The 24,305-nt window shown below is 44.4% G+C and overlaps 1 protein-coding gene, 1 non-coding gene and 1 pseudogene across 2 annotated transcripts; 1 reads left to right on the forward strand and 2 right to left on the reverse strand.

Moving 5' to 3' along the window:
• Nucleotides 1–1,222: 1,222 nt before the first annotated feature.
• Nucleotides 1,223–22,586, reverse strand: LOC124711229 (larval cuticle protein 16/17-like). Its single transcript, XM_047241187.1, has 3 exons — nucleotides 22,457–22,586; nucleotides 8,808–8,938; nucleotides 1,223–2,628 (listed from the first exon to the last, which is right to left on the reverse strand). The coding sequence occupies exons 1-3, from the start codon at nucleotides 22,466–22,468 to the stop codon at nucleotides 2,325–2,327; spliced, it is 447 nt and encodes a 148-aa protein (XP_047097143.1). The 5' UTR covers nucleotides 22,469–22,586; the 3' UTR covers nucleotides 1,223–2,324.
• LOC124712819 lies at nucleotides 8,320–8,437 on the reverse strand (annotated as a pseudogene).
• A 1,314-nt stretch (nucleotides 22,587–23,900) lies between the features above and the next one.
• On the forward strand, nucleotides 23,901–23,975 carry Trnas-cga. The gene has a single exon. It is a non-coding gene; the product is annotated as a tRNA-Ser (tRNA).
• Nucleotides 23,976–24,305: the final 330 nt, after the last annotated feature.

A 24,305-nucleotide genomic window follows, 5' to 3' on the forward strand; every position in this document is an offset into this window, starting at 1 on the left:
ATTTTCATATCAGCATCCACTTTATCACCTGCTTTTTTGTTTTTTTTCACATATGGCGGATGTCAGAATGGAGCAGCTTCGGATGATTTGTATATCCTAAGAGGCCGACAATTGTGGTTAGCAGCAGATACAACTGCTCAGAGAGTTTTGAGAGTAGAAATCTGTATCTTACTCGCTTCACCTTTATGTTACTTTCTATTCACATGTTTACAGCAGTTATTTGGTCTTCTGCATAGTGTTGTTATGAGTAGGTGTAGAATTTAGTATTAGAATTACAGCAGCGATGATCGACAAGGACTTACGAAAGTTTTAAAAATGTACAATCATGTATAAACCGGATGGTACCGAACAGATTAAATATAGTGTAGTATATTAGGATGCATTACAAGTCTCGAAGTACTTCTGAGCGAGCGATGAGAACGTAGATGGAGTTCAGCTTTACTTGGTGGTTATTTGTACCAATTTCATTTCAATATATTCGTTATGTTATGATAAAAAGTTTGCTTTGCTAAAATAACTTATGATTGTAATCTAACATTAATGAATGATAATGTCTTTTTTGTGTTAAATTACTTGTAATAGAGATTAAAAAGGCCATGTGTTAACGAAATGCCAATAAATATAAATAAAAATAGTCTTCCGTTCCAGCGACATCATGATCAACGATCATTGATAATTTATTCATTACCTGATTTTTAAGTAAGACCTAAACTTTAATAGCTATAATGGCAATTTCAAATGTGTCCCTTTCCTTGACGAGCCGATCTCTTATGTCGGCACCGTAGCCAATCTACAAAACATTCACATGTGAGGCTCAGAGACTCATACCAAAGTGACAGACTAGGGTGCAGCAGTCCAAAGACAAATATTTCAAGCGCCCTTTTAAGCTACAAAACTGTCAGCCGAATATTTCGTCTTCTTGAAGGCATTTCTAGTACATTTACGATAGCGAAATTCTTTGTTGTTTTTCAACTTCTTGAGTATCACTCAGCTATCCTTTTTCGACAAGATGCTCCTCTCCACTGAGTTGTGATGGTTATGCATCATTATGAGACTAGTTTCACGTCGCTGTCATTTTGATGTGAAAAGTCTGAGAAGTAGGTAAGAAGGAAAAAAACCTTACGAGATTGTTGACATTTCTTTACAGCTGCCATCGATAACATCCTTTCTTGAAACAGGGGTGGAAGGTAAATTGAACGTGATAGTAAAAGAAGACAGTACCTTGACTTAAATATTTTTATTGCTTAAAAATTTTTACATACAGATGATGACAAACGTTTTGTATAAATGTATACATCGTTAGTAATTAGACGAGTCATTCAGGCCACAATGCTGCGAGCAGCGATTCTGTTTGGACCATGAAGCAATGGCACGATCTTAACAGTAACGGGCATACTGGTGAGGCGCGAAACTACATAACGAAACAACGAAAATGTATGCTCTAATTGTACAGGTTCGTTTTTGTGTTTTTCGTCTCGAGCCAAATGGTTGTGGAAACACTGTATGTACAATAGTACTGTAGACGAAAGCCTGCAACAGTTGTGTGCGTACTGTTAAGTGTGAAGTGTGCATCGGAGTCGAGAGCACTGTGTCCAGTAAATGCGTGGCAGTGGGGGAGCTACTAACGTTTCGTAAACTACAAAGGTGGGGTTTGCCACCAGAACAAAAAGCTTATCTTCCCGGTGTACCTAGAAATTTTTATTCTTGGTGTTGTAGTATCCTGTAAAGAGAAAACGGACAGAAAATATTGCACATAAACTCAAGATTGGCAGCTTCGAAACTGACAAGATTCTATCTTGAACAGTCTTAGCACTGCTAACCAATCTCTGACGTATATGGACGCCTTCATTGAAGGCATACTACCACTACAAACTTTTGCCTGTAGGTTTTCTCTTGACACTATCACTCCCATTGTCTAGGGATGACCGTGTTGTATCTCACACGGGGAAGAATCTGGTCTCGAGACGCGCTTTTTGCTGTGGATTGATATCTAGCGTTTTACTGGGCACAGTGCTCTAAAAGTCGGCAGCGATATGTGTGGGGATTCTGGTTGCACAACCCTCTGGCAGCTTGTCGACCCCTGCACGTGACGAACAGCGATGTTTGTCATATTGAGGTTCCTCCGTGGTGGCTCAGAACAGTTGTACGTCGGCAGCTCCAAAGGATGGTGGCTACTGGACTGTCTGCAGAATACGTGCAAACCACTGTGCGGTACGCTACTGCAGATGGCAAAGGAAGCTGAGGTCCAGTGGGAGCTGCCGATATACGAGTGCGGGGGTCGTCAGAGCAGCTGGGATCGTGGCGGTCGGCGGTTGGTGGTGGTCCTACTGGAGGACGTATCGGCCGGATGCGACCTCGGCGCGCTGCTGCTCGTTGAGCTGCGCCTCTTCGGCGGCGTTACGGGCCAGCGCGATCTGGATGGCCTCTGGGATCTCGGGCTCCTTGGGCAGCACGTTGCCCTCGGCGCGGAAGCCGCCGTCCTCACCGACGATGTACGAGACGACCACGTCGCGGCCCTCGGGGTCGACGTACGAGTAGCGGCCGCGCACCACGCGCTGCTGGTTCGGCTGGCCCGGGTTCAGGACCTCGCTCTGCTCCTCGCGGACGATCGAGTTGCCAGTCTCAAAGCTGCGGATACAAAAAAACATTTTTAAAAAAATCAGTGACGAACATTGAATGTTTACGAAGAAATGCTAGATATAACATCCTATCGGCGATGTCGTTCCAAGTTTTGGAAATTCATAGAAAAACTGAATCGCTACGAGCAGACGAAGATCTTAACCTCTCTGCCATTTGCTGAGAAACTGACGTAATCAATCCAACATCTTTTGATATTATTTTCCTCTCGGACAGGTACATCAGATGCACAAAATTTTTGCAATAACATTTCTGCTTTCGACTTTCTATTTGCCACCACTGGACAATTTCCGGTATTTTGTAGTTTTAATGTGGTAATTGTCGTGCATAAGGACAGGCCAGCAAGCTATCCGACTAGCCAAATGGCAAGCAAACATTTTTTTAACTGTTATTTAATCCTCCTCGACACCCGCCCGGATATCCAAGAGCGCTAAAGCGCTGCTTCCTGGACTCGCGTAGGCGCGCCGGCCCCGGATCGAATCCGCTCGGCGGCCGGTCTGGATGTGGTTTTTAGGCGGTTTTCCACATTCTGTTTGGTGAATACCACGCTGGTCCCCCCGTCCCGCCTCAATTACACGACTCGCAGACATTTGAAACACGTTCACATTATTTCACGATTTACAGTAGACGCAGACAGCTTGGGTACATTCATTCCGTCCTGGGGGCGGCAGGAAGGGCTTCCGGCCACCCCTTAAAATTAACCATGCCAAATCCGTACTTAACCCTGCCGACCCTGCGCACAATGCGAGATAAAGGCAGTAGCAAAAGAACGAAAAAGAAAGATTTAATCCTCCTCGCCCCTTCTGCCAGTGGTGCAAAATTCCGTCGTTCAACTAAAAACTAAGTAACAGAATCCAGTATGTTGTCTTCGACGGTGAGTGTTCCTCAGAGAAAAGGGTATCGTCATGAGTGCCCCAGGGAAATGTGATAGTACCGCTATTATTCTATATGTAGATAAATGATCTTGAAGACGGGACAAGCAGCAGTTTGCAGCTGTTTGCTGATGATATAGTGGCGTACGGGAAGGTGACGCCGTTGCGTGATCGTAGGAGGATACAATTTCTAGTTAATATGATGAATGGCAGCTACCTCCATATGTAGAAAAATGTTAGTTAATGCAAATGAGTAGGAAACACAAATCATAATGTTCGAATGCAGTATTAGTAGCGTGGCGTGGTGCTTGATACAGTCGCTTCGATTAAATATCAAGGCGTAACGTTGCATTGCAATATGAAATGTAATGAGTATGTAAGGACTGTAGTAGCGAAGGCGAATGTTCGGCTTCGGGTTGTTGGGAAAATTTTATGGAAATGTGGTTCATTGCGACCCATTATTGATTACTCGCCAGTTTGGATTAACGAAAGACAGCCCAGCAATTCAGAGGCTGGCTGCTAGATTTGTTAAAGCTAGTTTAGAACAACAAGCAAGTATTACGGAGGCGCTTCGGGAACTCCAATGAGAATCACTGGGGAGGACTGTTGAGAAAATTTAGAGAGCAGTCATTCGAGGCTGACTGCAGAATGATTCTTTTGCCGCTGACGTACATTTCGCGTAAGAACCATGAAAATAAGATACTAGAAATTAGGACTAATACGAGGCATATAGATAGTCGTTTTCCCTTCGCTCTATAGTCAAGTGAAGTTGAAAAAGGAACGATCACTAATGGTACAGGGTACCGCCCACCATACGGTGGCTTGTGGAGTATGTGTATGGATGTAGATGCAGCAAACGAAACCAGTATGATTAAAAGATGAAATATTTTACAAGTTTTTTTGAAAACTGTAAAAATATGGATTTTTACAGTATTTATATAACATCTGTATTCTTCAAATAAAAACTGGAAGACTAAAAGGTTAAGATGAAGCCTAAAATACGTCTTTGAAACACGTTGCAGGAACTGCAAACGAGCACCGCACTTAAAGGACCTGCACTGGAGAAAAGAAAGGTTTACGGGAGTGGAAACATTAGGTGTTCTGTAGGACTGAAGGATGTGAATATAAATATAGGTTCCGTTGTGTAGTATCTGTAGAGATAAAGTTGGGTTGGAGAGTGGGAAGATGTAACGTGAGCAGGGGTTTAATTGCTGGGCAGGACCGTAGTAGAAGACGTGAGAGAAGTTGGAGAGAGAGGGGGGAGGTCTGACGTGTAGTGGGATATGGGGGAAAAAGCTGTAGCTAATATGATGGATGAATAAGGGAGACGGATTTCATTGTCTGGCAGGGGGAGTCGTTTGAGCTTGTGTTGGGGCAAGTAGCTATACCTCCAACTGGTGTAAAAACATTTTAAAAGTGGTAGCAAAAATAAGAACACTGCCCCATGTGAGTCAAGTGCAATAAAATAAGTTGTCGTAGCGGCGGCAATCGCCAAACATGTAATAATATCAGGAACTGAGAACACGCTGAGAAGCTGTACTCGTTCGTACCACTACAGTACGGACAGTTATATATGAGCAAGATAAGTCAAAAAACATCAGAAATGCATAACAGTGAAGTCCTCAGCTGTCATATAGAAGGTAACACCCGTACATGTTTTGCAACAAGCCGGAGAAGAAAACTTCGATTTCCAAAAAAATAATTAATCAATAATTTATTCACAGTGTATAAAATTAACGTTAATTTAGTACGCTAAATAACATGAAAAGAATGTGTGCTCTTATTGTTTTGCCCGTTTGGGGTAAAAAGAGTAGTGGATATTACTTTCAACAACGCCCTTACGAAAAAGAGTCTCCAGAAGTAAGAAAGCCATACATCGTACGCTTAACTGGTTCAGGAATCGTCAGTAATTACTGCATGTCACGAGATACCACGAAGGTCGACCGTCGCTTGTCAACAGCGACGTCTATGGTCATTCAACCTACAAGGGCCAGGTAATCGACCTGCCGCCGCCGGAATCTGCATAAAAATGAAAAACGTGTCCTTTCGCAACCTGAGAAACCTGTTTAGGAATCCTGAGCCGAGTTATCTGGAAGTGCAGATCTAGATTCCGAGAGCGAAGATTAAAAAAAAAAAAAAAAAAAAAAAAAAGGCCAGGCGCCTTCTCACAAGGACAACCGGTTTTCTCCAGTTTATTTCTCACTGATGCTCAAGTTCGTTAACCATGCTGTCGCTTTCAACGGTCTCGTAAATGCGACGAGAACACCAATACACTTGCATCTGCAAAAGCTAAGGACACTCAGCTCGTCATCCTCCACTGGGGGTGCTTATTGGTGGGGGGTAAGGTTTAGCATGCAATACACGGAGCCGTCGTTTCACTGATGTATGCAGTCATTTTAAATCAGCTCTATAGACCTCAGCGTGACATTTATTACTTTACCATTATGTAGGCAGCGCATGAATTGAAATCGCTTTATGGACATTATGTATGCGCGTAAATTTCCTCCACTTCCTATATTCCAGCCTGAGATATTTAGCCCCCCCCCTTTCCCGTCCCGCTTGATCCCAACAGCCTTTTTTTAATTTTTGTGTAAACTAGAAAAAGTAACATTTCACGGTGTCTAGGATTTTGTATTTGAGCCTAGCTGAAGTCCTCTTTATCAACTGGATTTTTGTCGTGTGTATAAACCTTCAATATTCTGATTTCTAAGCGTACCAATTACGATCAACGAACATGGCAGCAATACTCACCTAAAATGATATACTTTTCTTGGCAATCTTTCAGGATATCTATGGGAACACATTCTCTTCCATCTTTATAAACCCATCATTTTACCTATTACTGGCTACAAACTCTCATTTCTCATATCGCATCAAATCAATGTTCCCACCTTTTAGAAACAGAATCTATACTTTGTAACAGGACAGCGTCACGTTAGTTAAAAACTTCAGTGCGTCATGCCAAATCAGTTAAGATGGTACGTTGGTTGGTTTGTTGATTTGGGGGGGAGGGGACCAAACACCGAGATCATCGGTCTCATCGGGTTAGGGAAGTAAGTCAGCCGCGCCCTTTCAAAGGAAATGTCCCGGCATTTGCCTGAAGTGATTTAGGGAAATCAGAGAAAACCTAGATCAGAATGGTCGGATGCGGGTCTGAACCGTCGTCCCCCCGAACACGAGTTCACATCGCTCGGTAAATGCACGACAGTACACGAGAAGCTGTATACTAATAAATTCTTATTTCCCTTAAAAAGAAATTTTCATGCGAAGGTATCTCCTGCTTCTTCCATGTATGGGCCAGATAGGCAGGAATAAATATTGATCAGCGTACGTTCTGTAGATCGGGAGGACTTAAGAACGGACCATTGGTTGGTTGGGAAATGGCGGCAGATATCGTCCCACATGCGTACCATGGACCCAGATCAGGCGAATTTGGTGCCAGTATATGAACGTGAGTTTACTATTATCCCCCACAAACAACTTTAGCATGATCGTGGCCTCCTGGCATGATCACATATCCCTTGGAAGATGTCATTGCCTTCGGGGAAAATACAAAGCAAGAAGAGATACAAGTGATCCAAAATAATGTGCACATAATCCATAACTGCCATGGTCCTTCGATTACTACCGCAAGACTCGTGGAAACCCCTGTAGCATAATACTGCCTACAAAAGCCTCCATCTGTGGCTCGCTGCATATTTCGGGCAGTTGTTTGCCTGGATGACGGCGTGCCCGGACGCGACCATCGATCTGCTGTAAATACAAGCATTAATTCGTCCTACTAGACAAGACGTTCCAAATGATCCTCTATCCATTGTAAATGTGATTCACGAAGTCGTTGAGTCAACAAATGAATGCGTACGGGTCGACTACTGGGGAGCACTTATTAAACATTGTGCACTGCACTTTGTCAAAACCTCTTAATATGTCAGCGGATTTAGCCATTTGCGGTCCGTATCGTCGCTACAACGATTGGCCGTTCGTCTCCGCTCCGCTTATATATTTTTCTTACCGCGTCAAGTGCCCACACCACCACCATTTGGTGTTTACTCTCATGATGGGCAATGTTCGTAAAGTTTTGGATCATCAGTGCATTTTTCCAATGAGCTAGATCTTTTTTTCTTTTTTTTTCAAAGGGCGTTTTTCCGATGGATTATAACAATAGATTGCCGTCATATATTAAAAACTATACTAAGTACAAAAATGGTTCAAATGGCTCTGAGCACTATGGGACTCAACTGCTGAGGTCATTAGTCCCCTAGAACTTAGAACTAGTTAAACCTAACTAACCTAAGGACATCACAAACATCCATGCCCGAGGCAGGATTCGAACGTGCGACCGTAGCGGTCTTGCGGTTCCAGACTGCAGCGCCTTTAACCGCACGGCCACTTCGGCCGGCATACTAAGTACAAATTGTGATCTGAAATAGCACTATGCAGCTTTCACAATTAAGGGATGTAGAATTAAATGGCTGTCATGTAGCTGGCATATTGCGTGAAACTTTCTCATCCAGTGGACGCAAGTGACACCTGTTCTTTTCCTGTGGTACTGCAGAGTATGTGTGCAGGTAAGATAAGGCAAAGTTCCGCGTTCAGTCCTTCCTCCTCCCGCACAGGCCATGAAAGCCCAAAGGTACCGACCGGCCGCCGTGTCATCCTCAGCCCACAGGCGTCACTGGATGCGAATATGCAGGGGCATGTGGTCAGCAAACCGCTCTACCAGCCGTATGTCGGTTTCCGAGACCGGAGCCGCTACTTCTCAATCAAGTAGCTCCTCAGTTAGCCTCACAAGGGCTGAGTGGACCCTGCTTGCCAACAGCGCTCGGCAGACCGGATGGTCACCCATCCAAGTGCTAGCCCAGCCCGAAAGCGCTTAACTTCAGTGATCTGACGGGAACCGGTGTTACAACTGCGGCAAGGCCGTTAGCTGCGTTCAGTCCTTACACGGACCAATTTGGTCCGACCCACCGCCAGGTCATCGTCTATCCATGGCGTCATGTTGTGTGGAGCTGTATGTGGCCAGCATACAGTTCTCCTGACCGTTGCCGGATTTCTTGACCATGGAAACGTTGTTGATCGCTCGAGCAGCTCACCAGTTGGCCTCAAGAGGACTCCGTACCAGTCCTCCTACAGAGGAAAAATTCCTGGCAGCACCATGAATTGAAACCGGAATCCAATCATGGCAGTCAGCCGCACTGACCGCTCAACTACGGTGGCGGACAAACGATAAGGATACTAAATGTTATGTACCTGCCTTCCAAAATATGGATCTGTTTTGGTTAGGTTGCTACGACTAACCTGAAGGCGTAGTTTCCGTCGTGGTTGGTGTCGAGCGCAGACCTCAGGATCGGCACCGGTGGCGTAGTTGGCCCCAGCACCTGCTGCGGCGCGCAGAACACCGCCGTCGCCAAAGCCAGGACACAAACCACCTGAAACACACGCAATACACATAAAGCTTAACAACGAGTTTTCAAAAATGGATGTGTTAGTCAAGTACCACGAAGGAAAATTTGTTACTGCTACTAGCGTTGCTTCGTGATTCTGCTGCAAGCAGCAGTGCAGTTCGGAACTAGACATGTCTGTTAAGGGAATTTGGTACACTACTCTTGGAAAGCCTGGTATACGATAACTCTACCCAGCATACAAATAATCCGGAAACAGAAGCTAAAGAAATTTTACTGCTAGATAAAACGTACCTAAGAAGTGATGGGCGGGTACTCAGAACTAATTTTTCACTCTGTAGACTACGTACTATGAAACAAGCTCCCTGACGTACTGAGCTGGCCGGGGTGGCCGAGCGGTTCTAGGCGCTACAGTCTGGAACCACGCGCCCGCTACGGTCGCAGGTTCGAATCCAGCCTCGGGCATGGATGTGTGTGATGTCCTTAGGTTAGTTAGGTTTAAGTAGTTCTAAGTTCTAGGGGACTGATGACCTTTGAAGTTAAGTCCCATAGTGCTCAGAGCCACTTGAACCATGTTTTTGACGTACTGAAATCGTCTGTTGGAGTGGGACTCGAACCTTGATTGTGTGCAATGACGTTAATAAGAAACTCATTGGAGTGGAAGACCAGTGGCGATGTTCTGGTCGTTGATACGCAGAATTTAGACCTGACATGTGCTGGTATAGCTCAGTTGTTAATTTTCTTTTTATCCCGAAAGGCTTAGTAGTCGGTTCCAAGCGCGAACCTGTCTCCCTGTATTAAAGAAATATCTTCAGAATAAAGTTACTTGGTGAAATTACTACTCCAGTTTTTCGTTTATTCAACTCTCTGTTTTACTAATTACGATCCTACTGAAGACGCTATGAACTTGCCTTCTTCCTATGCATAAGCCCAATGAATTACGGGACGACCCAAATTTAAATGTGGAACGGCGTTCGTAACATATGCGAAACAACAATAACTAACGAAACGAAATCTTAGGTCACAGTGGAAACCGAACCTACTTAACTCTAGATTTGTAACCTGAAAAACCATCTCAGCAACCAAACTATAAACTAGTAAACAACCACTTGTGATAGCTTAATGTGAGCAATGGTCATAGAATCCAGATCACTTTTAGCTTAGTGTGACATACAGATTGATAATGTAGTAATAGAATCTTATCCACTGAAATTTGAGCCATCCTGCTAGTAGCAAACTATTATTGAAAATCAGCGAAGTCTAATGTGTGATATTTCCCATTCTTCCCAGATTAACTAACTGTATGAAGCCATTCGAGTACTTATTGCAAACTTAATAACTTGTTCTCCGTCAAAACCTAAATGAAACAGCATCTAAATAAATAATAATCGAGAATAATTTACAGAAAAGTTTATTTTTCTGAGGCGTTGTGCCATTAAGGAAATTACTGTTAAGCGCGTTAAACCTGCACAGACGTCGCAAATATAAATAACTGCCGAATAATATAGTACATCTGCGGAAATTTTAGGTTTTGGATAAAAACCGCAATCATACATAAGGTATACCGTGGAGCAGTGCAGCACACGTAAGTCGATATGGATCGTATTACCTTTGAAGTAACTACGTATAGTGGCAATGGATTCGTCAAACTAAGATTAGTAGTCAAGCATTCGAACTGAGTTGCATTCTAGCACCGGAGAAGCTAACTAGGACATCGTGCCCTACATGACTACGAACTGTTACCGTTAATGAACAGCTAGGAGCTTCCGGCGTCGTCCCGCTAACAACCGCTAGTTTGTAAAGCAATTAAGTTTTATCTCCGTAGTCATCTGCCTCACCAACACCTGAGGTATGCATTCTGAGTCGCGCCGACAAGGTGAGAGTGATTACGTCATTTACGGAGATGAGCTCAGACCTTGCTTCTTGAATGTGGCTCCCAGCGTGTGTTAATAAGAGATTTTAGGAAGTCTTTGTTTGTAAACGAATACATATTCAGCACGGTCCAGAGTGCTTATTTGCTAGTGTCTAAAGCTGGTTACAGGAGTGGCTTTGAGCACATGGCAAACATGTAAAGATTAAGCTAACGCTTGTGGTGTGAGAGGCAGGAGCTACTATCACGACATTTGAAGGATTGCCAGTAATTCACAGCAGCTTCACCTTTGGAAACCGTGAAAGGGCTTCCGAACTCCTGGTTCAGCTACATAGTGTCTTCGATTACTATTTACTTTGCTGTGAATGGCGCTAGGTGCTTCGTCATTATTTCGAACCTCGAAACAGGCATACTGAAGGAATGAGATGCTGCCTCGCTTCTCTTCTCACTGTGTGTCAAGTGCGGCCCCGTATCGTATGGACGAATACTAATGAGTATTTGCGCAGTGTCGTGTTGAAACGAAAGGAAGGGAGAGTGGGTGGAGTTCTGTGTCGCCTCCACACCTTTCCCTTTGAACAGACGCTGAGAGCCGGGCGTAGAGAGGCACTAGAACTAAATCGGCGAAAATGTCTTTTTTTTTAACAAATCTCTCTGCTGTTGTGAAATATTGATAAGGGACTGAGAAAAATGATTTTAAATCTGTGTCCGGAGAGCAGTTGTGTATGGGAAGGGAGCGAGTACCGTAGGAAAACGGAAGGAGACTAAACTGGAAACATTTGAAATACGCTTCGGGGAAAAAGGGTTTTAAAACTTGAATGGGAGTATAGCGTGCGAAATGAAAAGGTAATAGTGGAAATGTGAAAGAAAAAGTAGTATGTGACAATGTTGTTATCAGAAAGTGACAAGGAACAGTGGAAATAGTTTGACTAGGAGTCCGAGAGGAATAGAGGAGAAAATCTGTAATGGCAGACAAAAATTAAGAGAGGATGTTGGATGTTGTAGGTATGTAGAAATGAGAAATGATGAGATGATTGGTGGCCTAGCTGACCAGTTGAAAAAGGAATCTAAGAATCTTATTATTAGTATTATTATTATTATTCGTTTTTCTAGCCTTTGTCCCGTAATTTCATGCGGCTGGAATGATTAATTATTGGATTTGGTAATTCTGGTGGTAAAGAGTTGCCAGACGCTGTTCTTCGGGCCACGTCATCCCCCTCTCCCCCCCCCCCCCCCGTCTTCCCCCCCCCCCCCTTGCTCCCCACACCGGGAACGCAATTTCTGTACCCGATCTGTCCGCTTCTAGTGTCATCCCGTGTGAAAGAGTGCAGTGTAAACATTTTCTAAATGTTTGAGAACCATATAAATGAGGCTGGATATGGGTACAAGCTTTGTATTCACCTAGTCTGATGTGGAAGAAAAGAAAATAACTATGTGATGGGAAATGACGCAGTTGAAAAGGACGACCGAAACACGAGAGGCCCAACAAGGATAGCGGCTATTCATATGGATATTTCGAGTTGCTAGCGGCCCCTTGAATGAGCTATCCTTATTTGGCAGGTACGAGAAGGCTTCCACCCATCATCGACAATGGCCCGGTATCTACTGCGCCGACTGACAAACAGCTGCGCGTCTGACAAACTGACAAAACGTGCGTAGCAGTCACGTCTCCCAGGCGCTCTGTTAATAACAGAGCACATACGGCACGCTCTTTGTGAAGTGCGCCGCGGAGGAGGTTCAAAAGACTCCAACCTTCCTTCCACGTGTAGTCGCTGCTCTACTACATTGAATTCTTCTCGCTGATCATGCGTAGGAGATTACTGTCCTAAATGTTGTCGGGTTGACATTTTGCTCTTTCATCTCCTAGTCCACTGTGACTCTGCAATTTTCGTTTTCTGACCGCTACCGATTTGAAGAACAGTGCTGCTACTTTTCTTCCTTAGACCTACGGTGTAAAAACGTTGTCAGCTGCTTCATTTTACAGATGACAAACACTTGAAGAGCATTTCATGAAAAACTTTCGAAAAAGGTACTCCACTGATCACCGTATGTGATGTGGGGAACTACGTAAAACCAACATGAAGATGGTACGACCTGCAGTTGCACTAGCAAGTTGCAGTATCGTAGTTTTTCTCCCTAGCATCGTTTTACTTGCTGTTCCGTACTAGTAGCAGGAGATAACTGTTGCCTTTTGCCTTGTAAATAGAACTTAATTATTCGTCAGGAAAGGACTCAGAAGAGACATAGCTAAACTTAAGACTGCACAATCGTCCGGAAAAAAGTGTCATCCTGCTTGAAAGACAGTCTGATCACTTTCCCGGTGCCACATAGAAAGCTAAAGGGGTTCTCAAATGCTCTACTGGCAGTTATCCAGACACTACCCGCCCTCATAGCGTCATCTCATCCGTTACCTTCCAGATTCGCTGAAGCTTTCGTGTCTGACATTCTGCACTATCATTCTTGGAAGAAAGGATATTGCGAAGGAACGGCTCAGTCACAACCTGGGGGATTGTTCCCAGAATGACTTTCCATTCTGCAGAAGAGTGTGCGCTTGTCTGCAATATCCTGGAAGATTACAATTGTGTACCGGACCGGGACTCAAACCGGCAGCCTTGGCCATTCGTGAGCAAATGCTCTAGAGACTGAGCTATATTTACTCTTCTCACGACCGGTCTCTATAGCTCATCTTCCACAAGTATTGCTCTCGTGCCTTCCACAGTGCGTGGAGATTGTGAGTCGAGCCTGGATTGCTCCAACGGTAGAGCATTTGCTGGCGAAAGGCACCCAGACAATTTTATACTTTTTTCCATCCCTCCTCACGAGTCCAGTGTCATTTCCTTGAGTTACCAGTGTACCTAAAAATTAGATAGTTTCTGGATACGGTAACAGTCAGAAATCAGAAGACGCTTACAGAATACTTAGCCATTGCGAAAGCAACTCTTCCTTCCTTATCGGAGAGTTTTGTGGAGCAACGTGTCCTCCAGCGGTGACAGGACTTAATCTGACTGGAGTGTACCGACGCACATTCCTGAAGGCTCGGCCGCCGCCCACCTGCGCTTCCCACGCAACTCACGCAGCGTCGCGCCTGCACTTACAAACGTCGCACCCAAGTTCAAGGACCTCTTGCTCTGACACATAGGTCAGACTAGCATTCAAACATTGGTTGCAAGCAGAACAACCAGCTAACTGTAGATAGGTCTCAGACTGTTTTCAATCGTCGCTATATTATCGTACCGAACGTAGAGTACGCCGCATTCATGTTTTTGTGTTTCCTTGTTTGACTAAATTTAAGTCAGATGCCCCGAATTTATGCACAAACTCTAACGAGCCCGACGTTGACGGGACATGATAGCACAATCTTTCTTCCTCCCCTCCCATGCATCGTTATACTAGCGTTTTTGTTATGGAGGAGCTTTTACGTATATCTACTTCCCTGGCAAAAGTAATGGAAGGGAATATCAGAAATAAATGACACCTTATCGCAGAAATTATTGCTTGACGCCCACTGGGCATATTAACTGAATACTGAACGATTTTAATTCACAAAAGGGTGACCTGCTGAAATAGGACAAGATACTAACTTCGTGATACTTATTTAAATAATTTGGTGTATGCAGAGAAATACGAAAAAAATTCTGCTACCATATAAATAACACTGTAAAATGCTACCGTGGTAAGGGGGAAGTCATAATCTGAACTAGGCGAAAAAAGCTTTGTTCCGTAGTTAGAGTTAACTTACATTAAAACTGATACATAACTAAGGAAATAGTGTCTGAAAACATTCCTCTGAAACATTACAGTGTGTGGAAATGAAATGTATATCATAGTAAAAATGAGAAAGAGAAAAAAACTAACATTTGCAAAAAGGTATCGCACGGAAACTACGAAGAGCAGCCAGAACAAATCTGAAATGTAAAAAGAAAAAAGAAAAGGGGAGAAGTTGTAGCTGTGACATGCGTGGGCATCCACGAGTAGCTAATTTGCCTCTGTAAAGAGAAGTAAGATATGTAGGAACAGAGAAAGGTAAGAGTACGCTAAGCGCATTTACGGGATGCTAGGTATGGTTGTTACGTAGGGGTAAAAAAGATTAGCACCACATGGAGATAGGAAGTAGCGGCATGAGTATAATTTACTGTATTGCTACGTTTAAAAATAAAATAAAACGTGGCAGAAATTAAATGACGGTCCAAGTGGTACTACTGGCAACAGACCTGAGAATTCGTGTGCATTAATGTGCACCAGACACTTAAGAAAGTCAGCCTGAAAAGACAACTTAAGCAATATCAGTTACATAATAATTAAATCTATTATTAAGAAAGAGAGAAAACATATGAATATGAAAAGTGCTCATAATGTCGCGTAAAGAATAAATATCTACGCGGACTTTGCCTCAGCCTCCTCGTCGTCGACGTTTGCAAATACAGTGGTCTTACTACATTAATTTTCCATAGTTCGAGTACTAAAACGAAATTCATTCATTTTTTTCTGGATGAACTCTCTGAACGTGCATGTCCCCAGGGAAAAGCTCTAAATCTGTCATATTTTCTTCCAATACCCATATAACCGGAACGTGCTCGTCATTCTTGCCAGCAGTAAAGCATTCTTTTCGCCATCAAAAAATCTATTATAGGTTTTCTATTACGTTCCGAGAAAGCAAAATGCTAAACGCGCAGATTTCCCCCCCGCCCCAATCCACTGAACTACGGCTAGCTGATTCAGATCAGTACGCAGTACCGACACCCGTTTGGGCTAAGCGCCAGCGCGATGTTCCGGATCGTAACCCGGCAACGCAAGTATCGTGCGAGCCGATCACTGAACTCGCCGAGTTACTCACACTTGCCAGAACTAAGTACTTGTCTCTCTACTGCATCGAACTGTGGGAAGTGGTACAGAAGAAGCTTGTACACAGACGAGAGTACAGTGATCCTTTCGTAGGATCCAAGTGGTTTCCCAACATCATGTAACGCAAATTATGGGGTAAGTTCTTTTGGTTGTGCTCCACAGCTTTATGCATGGCACCAAGAAGTTGCTACCACTAGTTGCAGCGTAATAAAAATTTAGCACCTTTTTGGTGGTACTCATGAAAATTTTGAGACAAGTATTTAAATAAGGCCACGACCGATTTCCTTCCCTGTTCTTATTCGTTGTGATGTTGAGTTGTATTCTTAATGGTATCTCTACAGCCCGCCTCCGTAGACGCTTTCAGTAACATGCGCTTGTGCGGTGGCGCTCTATTTCGGGGTAGCCCAAGATCCAGATGGTGGGAGAAACCCAAGATCCAGATGGTGGGAGAAATTTTCACCACAAGTGACCAGCGGAGGAGAGGAACTGTTACAAAATTCCTTATTAATAGATATTGTGTCGATATCCTGGGTGAAATTTCAAACTTCTTGGCAGTGCCTCCTGTAGTGAGTGCACGTGATGCTTTTGGTGGTGATCCTTTCGTATGACAGGATCCTCTAAGCTCCGTGGCACCCTTGATGCCGTCCGAGATAGCTCTTTGTTGGCAGCAGTCCCTCCCCCACATCATCATTAACAACTCTACAGACATTACACTAGACACATGCGCTTAACGCAAAACTCATATTTTGCTAAAGATAGGATCCACTGTGCACGACGAAGGAAAGCCTTTCTAACTAGGCGACTGGACAATAGACCTCTTGGAGGTCTTCCAACTGAGTAAAATTCGTATCTTCATTTTCTCTACCGAGGACGCTAAATTTCTAAATCGCAGATTCCTTGACTATAACATTTCCAGTTGCAAGAACTGTCTTACGTAAGCAGACAGTCTATAACTCTTAATATTCACCACGAATGTGTTGAGCCGAACGCTTCCACTATTAATGGTACGTTAGGAACCAAGAAATTGGCTTAGGAAAGAAACGTGATAGTCAGCACAAAACCAGCTGGAAGACACAGCATGAAAACAAAAGATTTGACATTTATTTTTATCTATCTGGTAATTAACACAGAATATCGTCGGTGACAATGGCTCTGGCAACGTAGCAGCTGTTTGAGATTTGGGTCAATCGGACTACCAAAGCTTTCTTACAGTCTTTCTCTTGTTTCTTTATTTATCTTTCACATATTTCCCTATCTGCCATTTTTAATAAACGAACTGATCGATTCTGTTGCGTGGCAGTTGAAATGAGTCGCCAGACATGGAACTCTTCTCTTATAACGGTGCCAAAAAGGAAAGAATTAAAACTGCAAGCTTTGTTCGCGTCGAAATAGAGACGGAAAACAAAATCACGATGTTTGAAGGACATGCATGTCGTCTACTTAAGGAAAGATATCGACATTCGTCTATAGGGATCTAAGAAAACAAGACTCATGACAACTGGACTGGGATTTGAACCAAACGACACTACTGCAGTTTATAGCGCGGTTAGATAGCTTTGGTTCTTTCTCAAAGGTAATATACAATATGAGGTTATACAATAATGTCTACATCACTCAGGACGAAATCTGTTGTAACTCTACGAAAATTATGCTTCAGACACAGACGACAGATTATTGTGATCTTCAAGAGACCTTTTCAGAGATGATTCGGTAAGCGGCATCCACGGATTCTGTATTCTGTTAGGCATGCGCATACATATTTTCACGAAAACAAGCACTTCGGATTCCGGACGCATACTGGGAACGCTCGGAGAAGGATAAGTCCGCCTCTTCGGCCACTTCACTTTCAGGACGATACTTCGCCCGTCGTAAGTGTTTACATTCGCAGTGCGTGAGGCCCCGGCGTGCGGGCACAGAGACTGTTGGCTCGGAATCCACCCCCGCCACCAGTTCAAGGCCGTCCGTGGAGGAATCCGTCCGCGAACTTCGCTGAGACCGGTTGCGGCACGGGATATCCATCTACTTGCCGGCGCGCCGTGTTTCCCTTCTCAGTCCATCAGAATGATGGGCGTTCGTAAATGAGTTTAGCAGGTGGTGTTCAGACTGACGTATCGAATTCAATGAATGTTAGTTATTGGTATGCGATCGAAGACGTGGGGAAAGATACCGGCCTACAGTTCCTGACCGATCTGAATGCTACAAACTGATAGCGTCCGTACGGCATGGAGCGATGGGTGCGTGATGTACCAGTATTATCTCACCTTCTTCCATTACACCTGTGGATGGCGCAATGGAAGAAAAGGTACATTTGCGCAAAAGCTCAAACTATACAATTTTACTGTCATTGCGATTATGAGAGATGAATAGAGAAGAAAAATATATTGTACTGCACTTGTTCTGGAACGTACGCAATAGTAATTTTGAAAGTAAGCTTTCCCGCGATGCACAGCTTCTTTTAGTAGTGTATCCCATACTGTGGAACATTCCATACCCCTTATGTGAGACTTTCCGATCTCTTCCCATAATCCAAATCTGTAAGGGTCTCAGATTGATAAATATTAAGTAAAAACTTACATTCGAGAGTTTGATTTTAGACTTGCTTGGGCTTCTTTAAAGGCATCTCATCCCTCCATGCCACATTTATGTGGCTTATTTATTGTGAAACGCTCCTGATGGTTCCCAAGAGCTGCCGGCCGTGGTGACCAAGCGTTTTTAGGCGCTACAGTTTGGAACCGCGTGACCGCTACAGTCGCAGGTTCGAATCCTGCCTCGGGCATGGGTGTGTGTGATGTCCTTAGGTTAGTTAGGTTTAAGTAATTCTAAGTTCTAGGGGACTGATGACCACAGATGTTAAGTCCCATAGTGCTCCGAGCCATTTTTTTTTGTTCCCACGAGCTGAGGTTGTGATTGATTCTAATGACTGATCTCCAGTGGTGTAACTATCAGGTGATTGCTCCTATTTACTGGAATCAGATTCTATTTGGTTTTTGGCCTACTGAGCGTAACTTATTCTTTGTACAACGCTACCATTAACGGGAACTCTTTCTGCTTCTCCCAATATTGCAATTCCTGCAACTTGTCCCGTTCCCAACTGCATCGTCTGCAAATGTCAAAGCGAGCGACTTGCTTTTGTTTAGGCTGTGAGTCCTTTGTAACTCCGCACGCACCGCTATTTTCGCTTCCCAAGATACTTCCCCATGGAGAACGACGTACAGGCTTAATTTTTATAGAAAGCATTCCATCCTGTCGGACTAATAATGTTTTCTTCCTCATACTATCTGACGCGCCGCCCTGTATAGACTATTTCTTTTACCGTTCCCTACAGTTCCGTAGTTATATCGATTTTCAAGGGAAGCTGGTACATGCATACTGGGAGGCAGTCGGAGAAAGCACAAATCTGCGTAACTTGGTAGGTTCTTCAGTCCTATCAAAGTACCTGACCTAACTTCGAAATCGATAGCGTGTCGTGTCGTGTGACTAGGGCCTCCCGTAGGGTGGACCGTTCGCCGGGAGCAAGTCTTTCGATCTGACGCCACTTTGGCGACCTTCGCGTCGATGGGGATGAAATGATGATGATTAGGACAACACAAAACCCAGTCCCTGAGCGGAGAAAATCTCCGACCCAGCCGGAAATCGAACCCGGGCACTTAGGATTGATATTCTGTCGCACTGACCACTCAGCTACTGGGGGCGGACATCGATAGCGTGTAAAATTAACATCAATAAATACAACAAAAATAAAATAAAAAATGACTATCCTCAATACTATGGAGCTGACTTCCCTGACATGAAAGAAGAATCGGAGAACCTGGTCTCATATTTTGTATATTCATTGATACAGGATGGCTGGTGCTACACGATTTCTATCGTCCCGTTTATCTTGAACAACCTAAATAACTTTACCCAGAATCTAATTAAAAAAGGGATTAAGCAGATTTTGTTTAGCTCCCATGGGTACATTAACCAGCATGATAGTCTTTCTCATAACTTCGGTACTAAGATATTAATAGCAGTACGTCTTTTTTTAAATAGCACCGTATTTTTTATCTAATAATGTCTCCTCAAGACCTGTTCAAAAACGTATCACACTGTACCATGCACGTAAACACGGTGTTATTAAAAACATAACAGAAAACTTTTTTACTACCACACAGCGTATGTATCTGGGGTAACATAATCCGTCCACCTGCTGGATGTGACAGCAAAAAATTAAACACAAGGAAAAACCACGCCGGTCATTACAGTTCTGCAAACTTACATCCTCCACAGATGAGCAGAGTTTCTTCCTTTTCTTCGTTGGTCTACATTGCACTCACACGAAATGTCTACCACAGAAGTTTTACTGAATGATAGGAGGGCATTTTTCTTGGGTTTTCAATTGTTTACTGTCTTCTCGAGGAAGTGGACGAGATATGTTAATCCGTGGTGATACAGAAGAACCAAGTCAGTTTCGTGAACTTTTATGAATGACGTCAAGCTTACATGAATGGTACGCAATGGTTCCTTTTTTGAACAAGTCTTGTGGAAGGAAAGCTGTGTGCTGAATAAAAAATTCAGAATGCTACTTAAAAGAGAGGTATCATTATAATGAAGATGTTGTTCGATGCCCGTATACGAAAAATTATTCATTTGAACAAGACCCTGAGTTGCAGCGGATGCGGAGTAGGACTGCAGAGTACGAGACGTGTGCTACTCGCTGACTCAGCAGAGCTTGGGGCTCTTTCTCTCGTGCTGTGGCTAACCACAACGTTCCGCCGTCATCCCACTCCGGTACGTCCGCGCGCGACAGTTACTGCACACGCAGAGGACTCGAAAATTAAGCGAAGTGCTGTGCTGTTGTTACTCTTGCCGCGGAGTTTAATGTCAAAGCATTTACCACTGGATCCAAGTAAAACCTCCAGTATTCACAGTGACTGGGCGTCTACACTGCAACTACACTGAATGATACAGAAGATAATGTCGTGGTTTAATCCAGGATGGCATGGAGCCTATTTGAACATTGTTCTTTCCGTAAGACGCCCATCAACTACTTGGCCATCGTTTGGTGGAGGAAGATTAGACAATAGTGCATAACTTCTTATGTACTCCAGTTATTGGCCGGCCGGAGTGCCCGAGCGGTTCTAGATGCTTCAGTCTGGAATCGCGCGACTTCTACGGTCGCAAGTTCGAATCCTGCCTCCGCATGGATGTGTGTGATGTCCTTAGGTTAGTTAGGTTTAAGTAGTTCTAAGTCTAGGGGACAGATGACCTCAGATATTAAGTCCCATAGTCCTTAGAGCCATTTGAACCATTTGAGGTTCGTAATGCTGAAAGCATAGCAATCTCAACCAACAAGAAATGCATCGATGGCGTTAAACATTTCCCAGATAAATATTCTGATTTGGAGGGAGAAACAGTATCTTCCACCGCGCTGGAGAAAAGTATACTGTTGCGTTACAAAAGGATATAAGAAAATTCGTGCGAGAGATCCAAAACTAAAAGCTGTCGTCAATATAAAGCAAGGAGTGGCCGTTTGTTCACTTTACTTCTCAACAGTACTAATGCGATGCGATTCGAGGCTTATATCGTACCATCAGTTGGCAGACAGAGCAAGTTACATCACGTAAGTATTAGGGTGTAATAGCTAGAACTGGTATGAAATGGGATGACTAAGCAAAATCATTTAGGAAGATTCTGCGAAGGTGCAGTGCATCTGTGCAAGAATCGCATAGAAGACCCTAGTGCGAGCAACGCTAGAGTTCTGTTCCTTTATTAAAACCGGTTCCAGTGTTTATGGGTTATCAAACAGGCACGTCAGCAGACATGAAACGGATTCAAATCCGTAATGTTGGGATCGTAACAGGTCGGTATAGCTACTATGACAGTGCACCAGAAATGATCGGGCAACTTACATAGTAATCCTTGGAAGAAGACATACTTCTCGCCAGTACCCTGTCGAGTAAATTTAGAGAAGCTTTATTAGAAAGACACTGTCCGATCATTATGCTGTCGTCATCGTGTATCTCACTGACGGATTATGAGTGTAAGATAAGCGAGACTATCGTGCTTACAGTGTTAATGAATATCCGCTACAGTTGCTGCTTTACTTCAGTTCAGAGACGGTTTTGGCTTTTATACTGAAGCCATTCATAGCGTACCAGAGAAATGCACTTCGCTACAACACTATTTTGTGATACACTGGATAATAGCTTCCATATAAAAGACGAAACGGGTCTTGGACAGAAAAGATGCAGCTGACGCGGGTAATCATTAACTCAGCACACAAGTACAGTGCAGCGGCGCTCTAGAAATAAGCAGAAACTATTAATATTGACACTAACTTTTCTTTCGCTCAAGATGCGAATGGAGTAGGAGAAACTATTAATATTGACACCAACTTTTCTTTCGCTCAAGATGCGAATGGAGTAGGACAGAAAATACGTTGGCTGGAAGAGTATGTATGTAGGTGTAGATGTAAATAAGACTTCCGTCCTAGATAGTGTGCCAACAGGACATATGATGGTCCATATCGTCACAAAAATATGCAGGGTGGAGTCTGCACTCGTACTAGGCTAGAGGGAACTACATTGAGAGAAAATGGAATGAAACTATCGTATGGCGTTATGGATCGAGAGACCCCATCTGGGCTGGTTCACCCGCCTGGTGCAAGTATTTCTATCTGACGTCGCTTCGGCGACTTGTGCGTCGATTACGACGAGATGAAATGACGAGGACAACACCCAGTCCCAGGGCGAAGAAAATTTCGGACCAAGCCGGGACTCGAACCCAGGCAGCGATGTTAACCACTAGACCACGAGCCGGCGTCTACGCTGGCAGCTTGTCACGTGACTACTCACCAAGGACTGCATGGTCGCTGTTGCTGCTGCTGATCTGCTGAGGACACGCGGCAAGTGCGTCTGCAGTACGCCGCTGTCCACCGGCCTTATATACGGCGGGCTGGCTTTTTTTGGCGCCGCTCTTCACCGGTCGGCAGGGCGTCTTCCAGCGTCGTCTCCAGGGAGCGCTGGAGGGGGGCAGCGTGACAGCGGCGGGTGGAGGGGGGAGGGTGCCCGCTGTCTGGCTGGCACGCGCGCCCTGCTCCCGACTCTGACGGCATCCACACCCAGGCCGCGGGGCTGTGCCGGAGGAGGGGTACGGCTCTCCACCCCCAGCCCAAACATACGGCGGGCGCCGGCTCCCAGAGAGCGAGGTCTCCTGCGCTTACGTAAAGGACCCGCCGTCACTGACCAGCGGCAGACGAGGAGGTGACGCGCGTCCCGCGACGCGGAAGAGCTCCGCCACCCACGACGTCCTCTGTTGACTTCTCAATTATCACCATTCTTTCGAGATAAAAGCCAACGTGCAGTCGGCTTTCTACCGGCGACAGCTCTGCTGTAACCTTTAGATCTGCGCAATCAATCTCCTCGCACATAACGCCGCTGTCGAAATGACAGGTTTATACCAAATAAACTAACAAACGAAGGAGCTGATCCTCCTTGGTACACAGAACGGGTTAGAACACTGTTGCAGAAACAACGAAACAAACATGCCAAATTTAAACAGACGCAAAATCCCCAAGATTGGCGATCCTTTACAGAAGCTCGAAACTTAGCGCGGAGTTCAATGCGAGACGCCTATTTCAGTTTCCACAACGAAACTTTGTCTCGAAAGCTGGCAGAAAATCCAGAGAGATCCTGGTCGTATGTGAAGTATGTTAGCGGCAAGAAACAATCGATGCCTTCAGAATGGGATTTTCACTCTGCGGCGGAGTGTGCGCTGATATGAAATATCCTGGCAGATTAAAACTGTGTGCCGGACCGAGACTCGAACTCATGACCTCTGCCTTTCGCCGGCAAGTGCTCTACCAACTTTTTTTTGTGTAATCTCATTTTGATCGTTATTGTTCGTTTCAATTGTTCGTGGAGGACGTCACATGACGCCCGTTGAAGTCCGTTATTGATCCATTCACTCAGTTTTTTTATTACAGGGGGCAGCTAACCCTCTGACCGAACACGTTGAGCTACCGTGCCGGCTTTTTTTTTTTTTTTTTGTTCATTATTGTTCGTTTCAATTGTTCGTGGCGGACGTCACCTGACGCCCGTTGAAGTTCGTTATTGATCCATTCACTCAGGTTTTTTTATTACAGGGGGCAGCTAACCCTCTGACCGAACACGCTGAGCTACCGGGCCAGCTTTCAGGAGTGCTAGTTCTGCAAGGTTCGCAGGAGAGCTTCTGTTAAGTTTGGAAGATAGGAGACGAGGTACTGGCAGTAGTAAAGCTGTGAGGACGGGGCGTGAGTCGTGCTTGGGTAGCTCAGTTGGTAGAGCACTTGCCCGCGAAAGGCAAAGGTCCCGAGTTCGAGTCTCGGTCCGGCATACAGTTTTAATCTGCCAGGAAGTTTCAAATCAATGGAGATACTCTCGAAGACAGTGCTGTCAAAGCAGATTTACTAAACACAGCATTTCGAAATGCCTTCACAAAAGAAGAGGAAGTAAATATTCCAGAATTCGAATCGAGAACAGCTGCCAACATGAGTAACGTAGAAGTAAATATCGTCAGAGTAGTGAAGCAACTCAACTCGCTTAATAAAAGCAAGTCTTCTGGTCCAGACTGTATACCAATTAGGTTCCTTTCGGAGTATGCTGAGGTATTAGCTCCATACTTAACAATCATATACAACCGTTCGCTAGACGAAAGATCGGCACC

This window comes from Schistocerca piceifrons, chromosome 8 (genome assembly GCF_021461385.2).
Source record: "Schistocerca piceifrons isolate TAMUIC-IGC-003096 chromosome 8, iqSchPice1.1, whole genome shotgun sequence".
Classification (NCBI taxonomy): Eukaryota; Metazoa; Arthropoda; class Insecta; order Orthoptera; family Acrididae; genus Schistocerca; species Schistocerca piceifrons.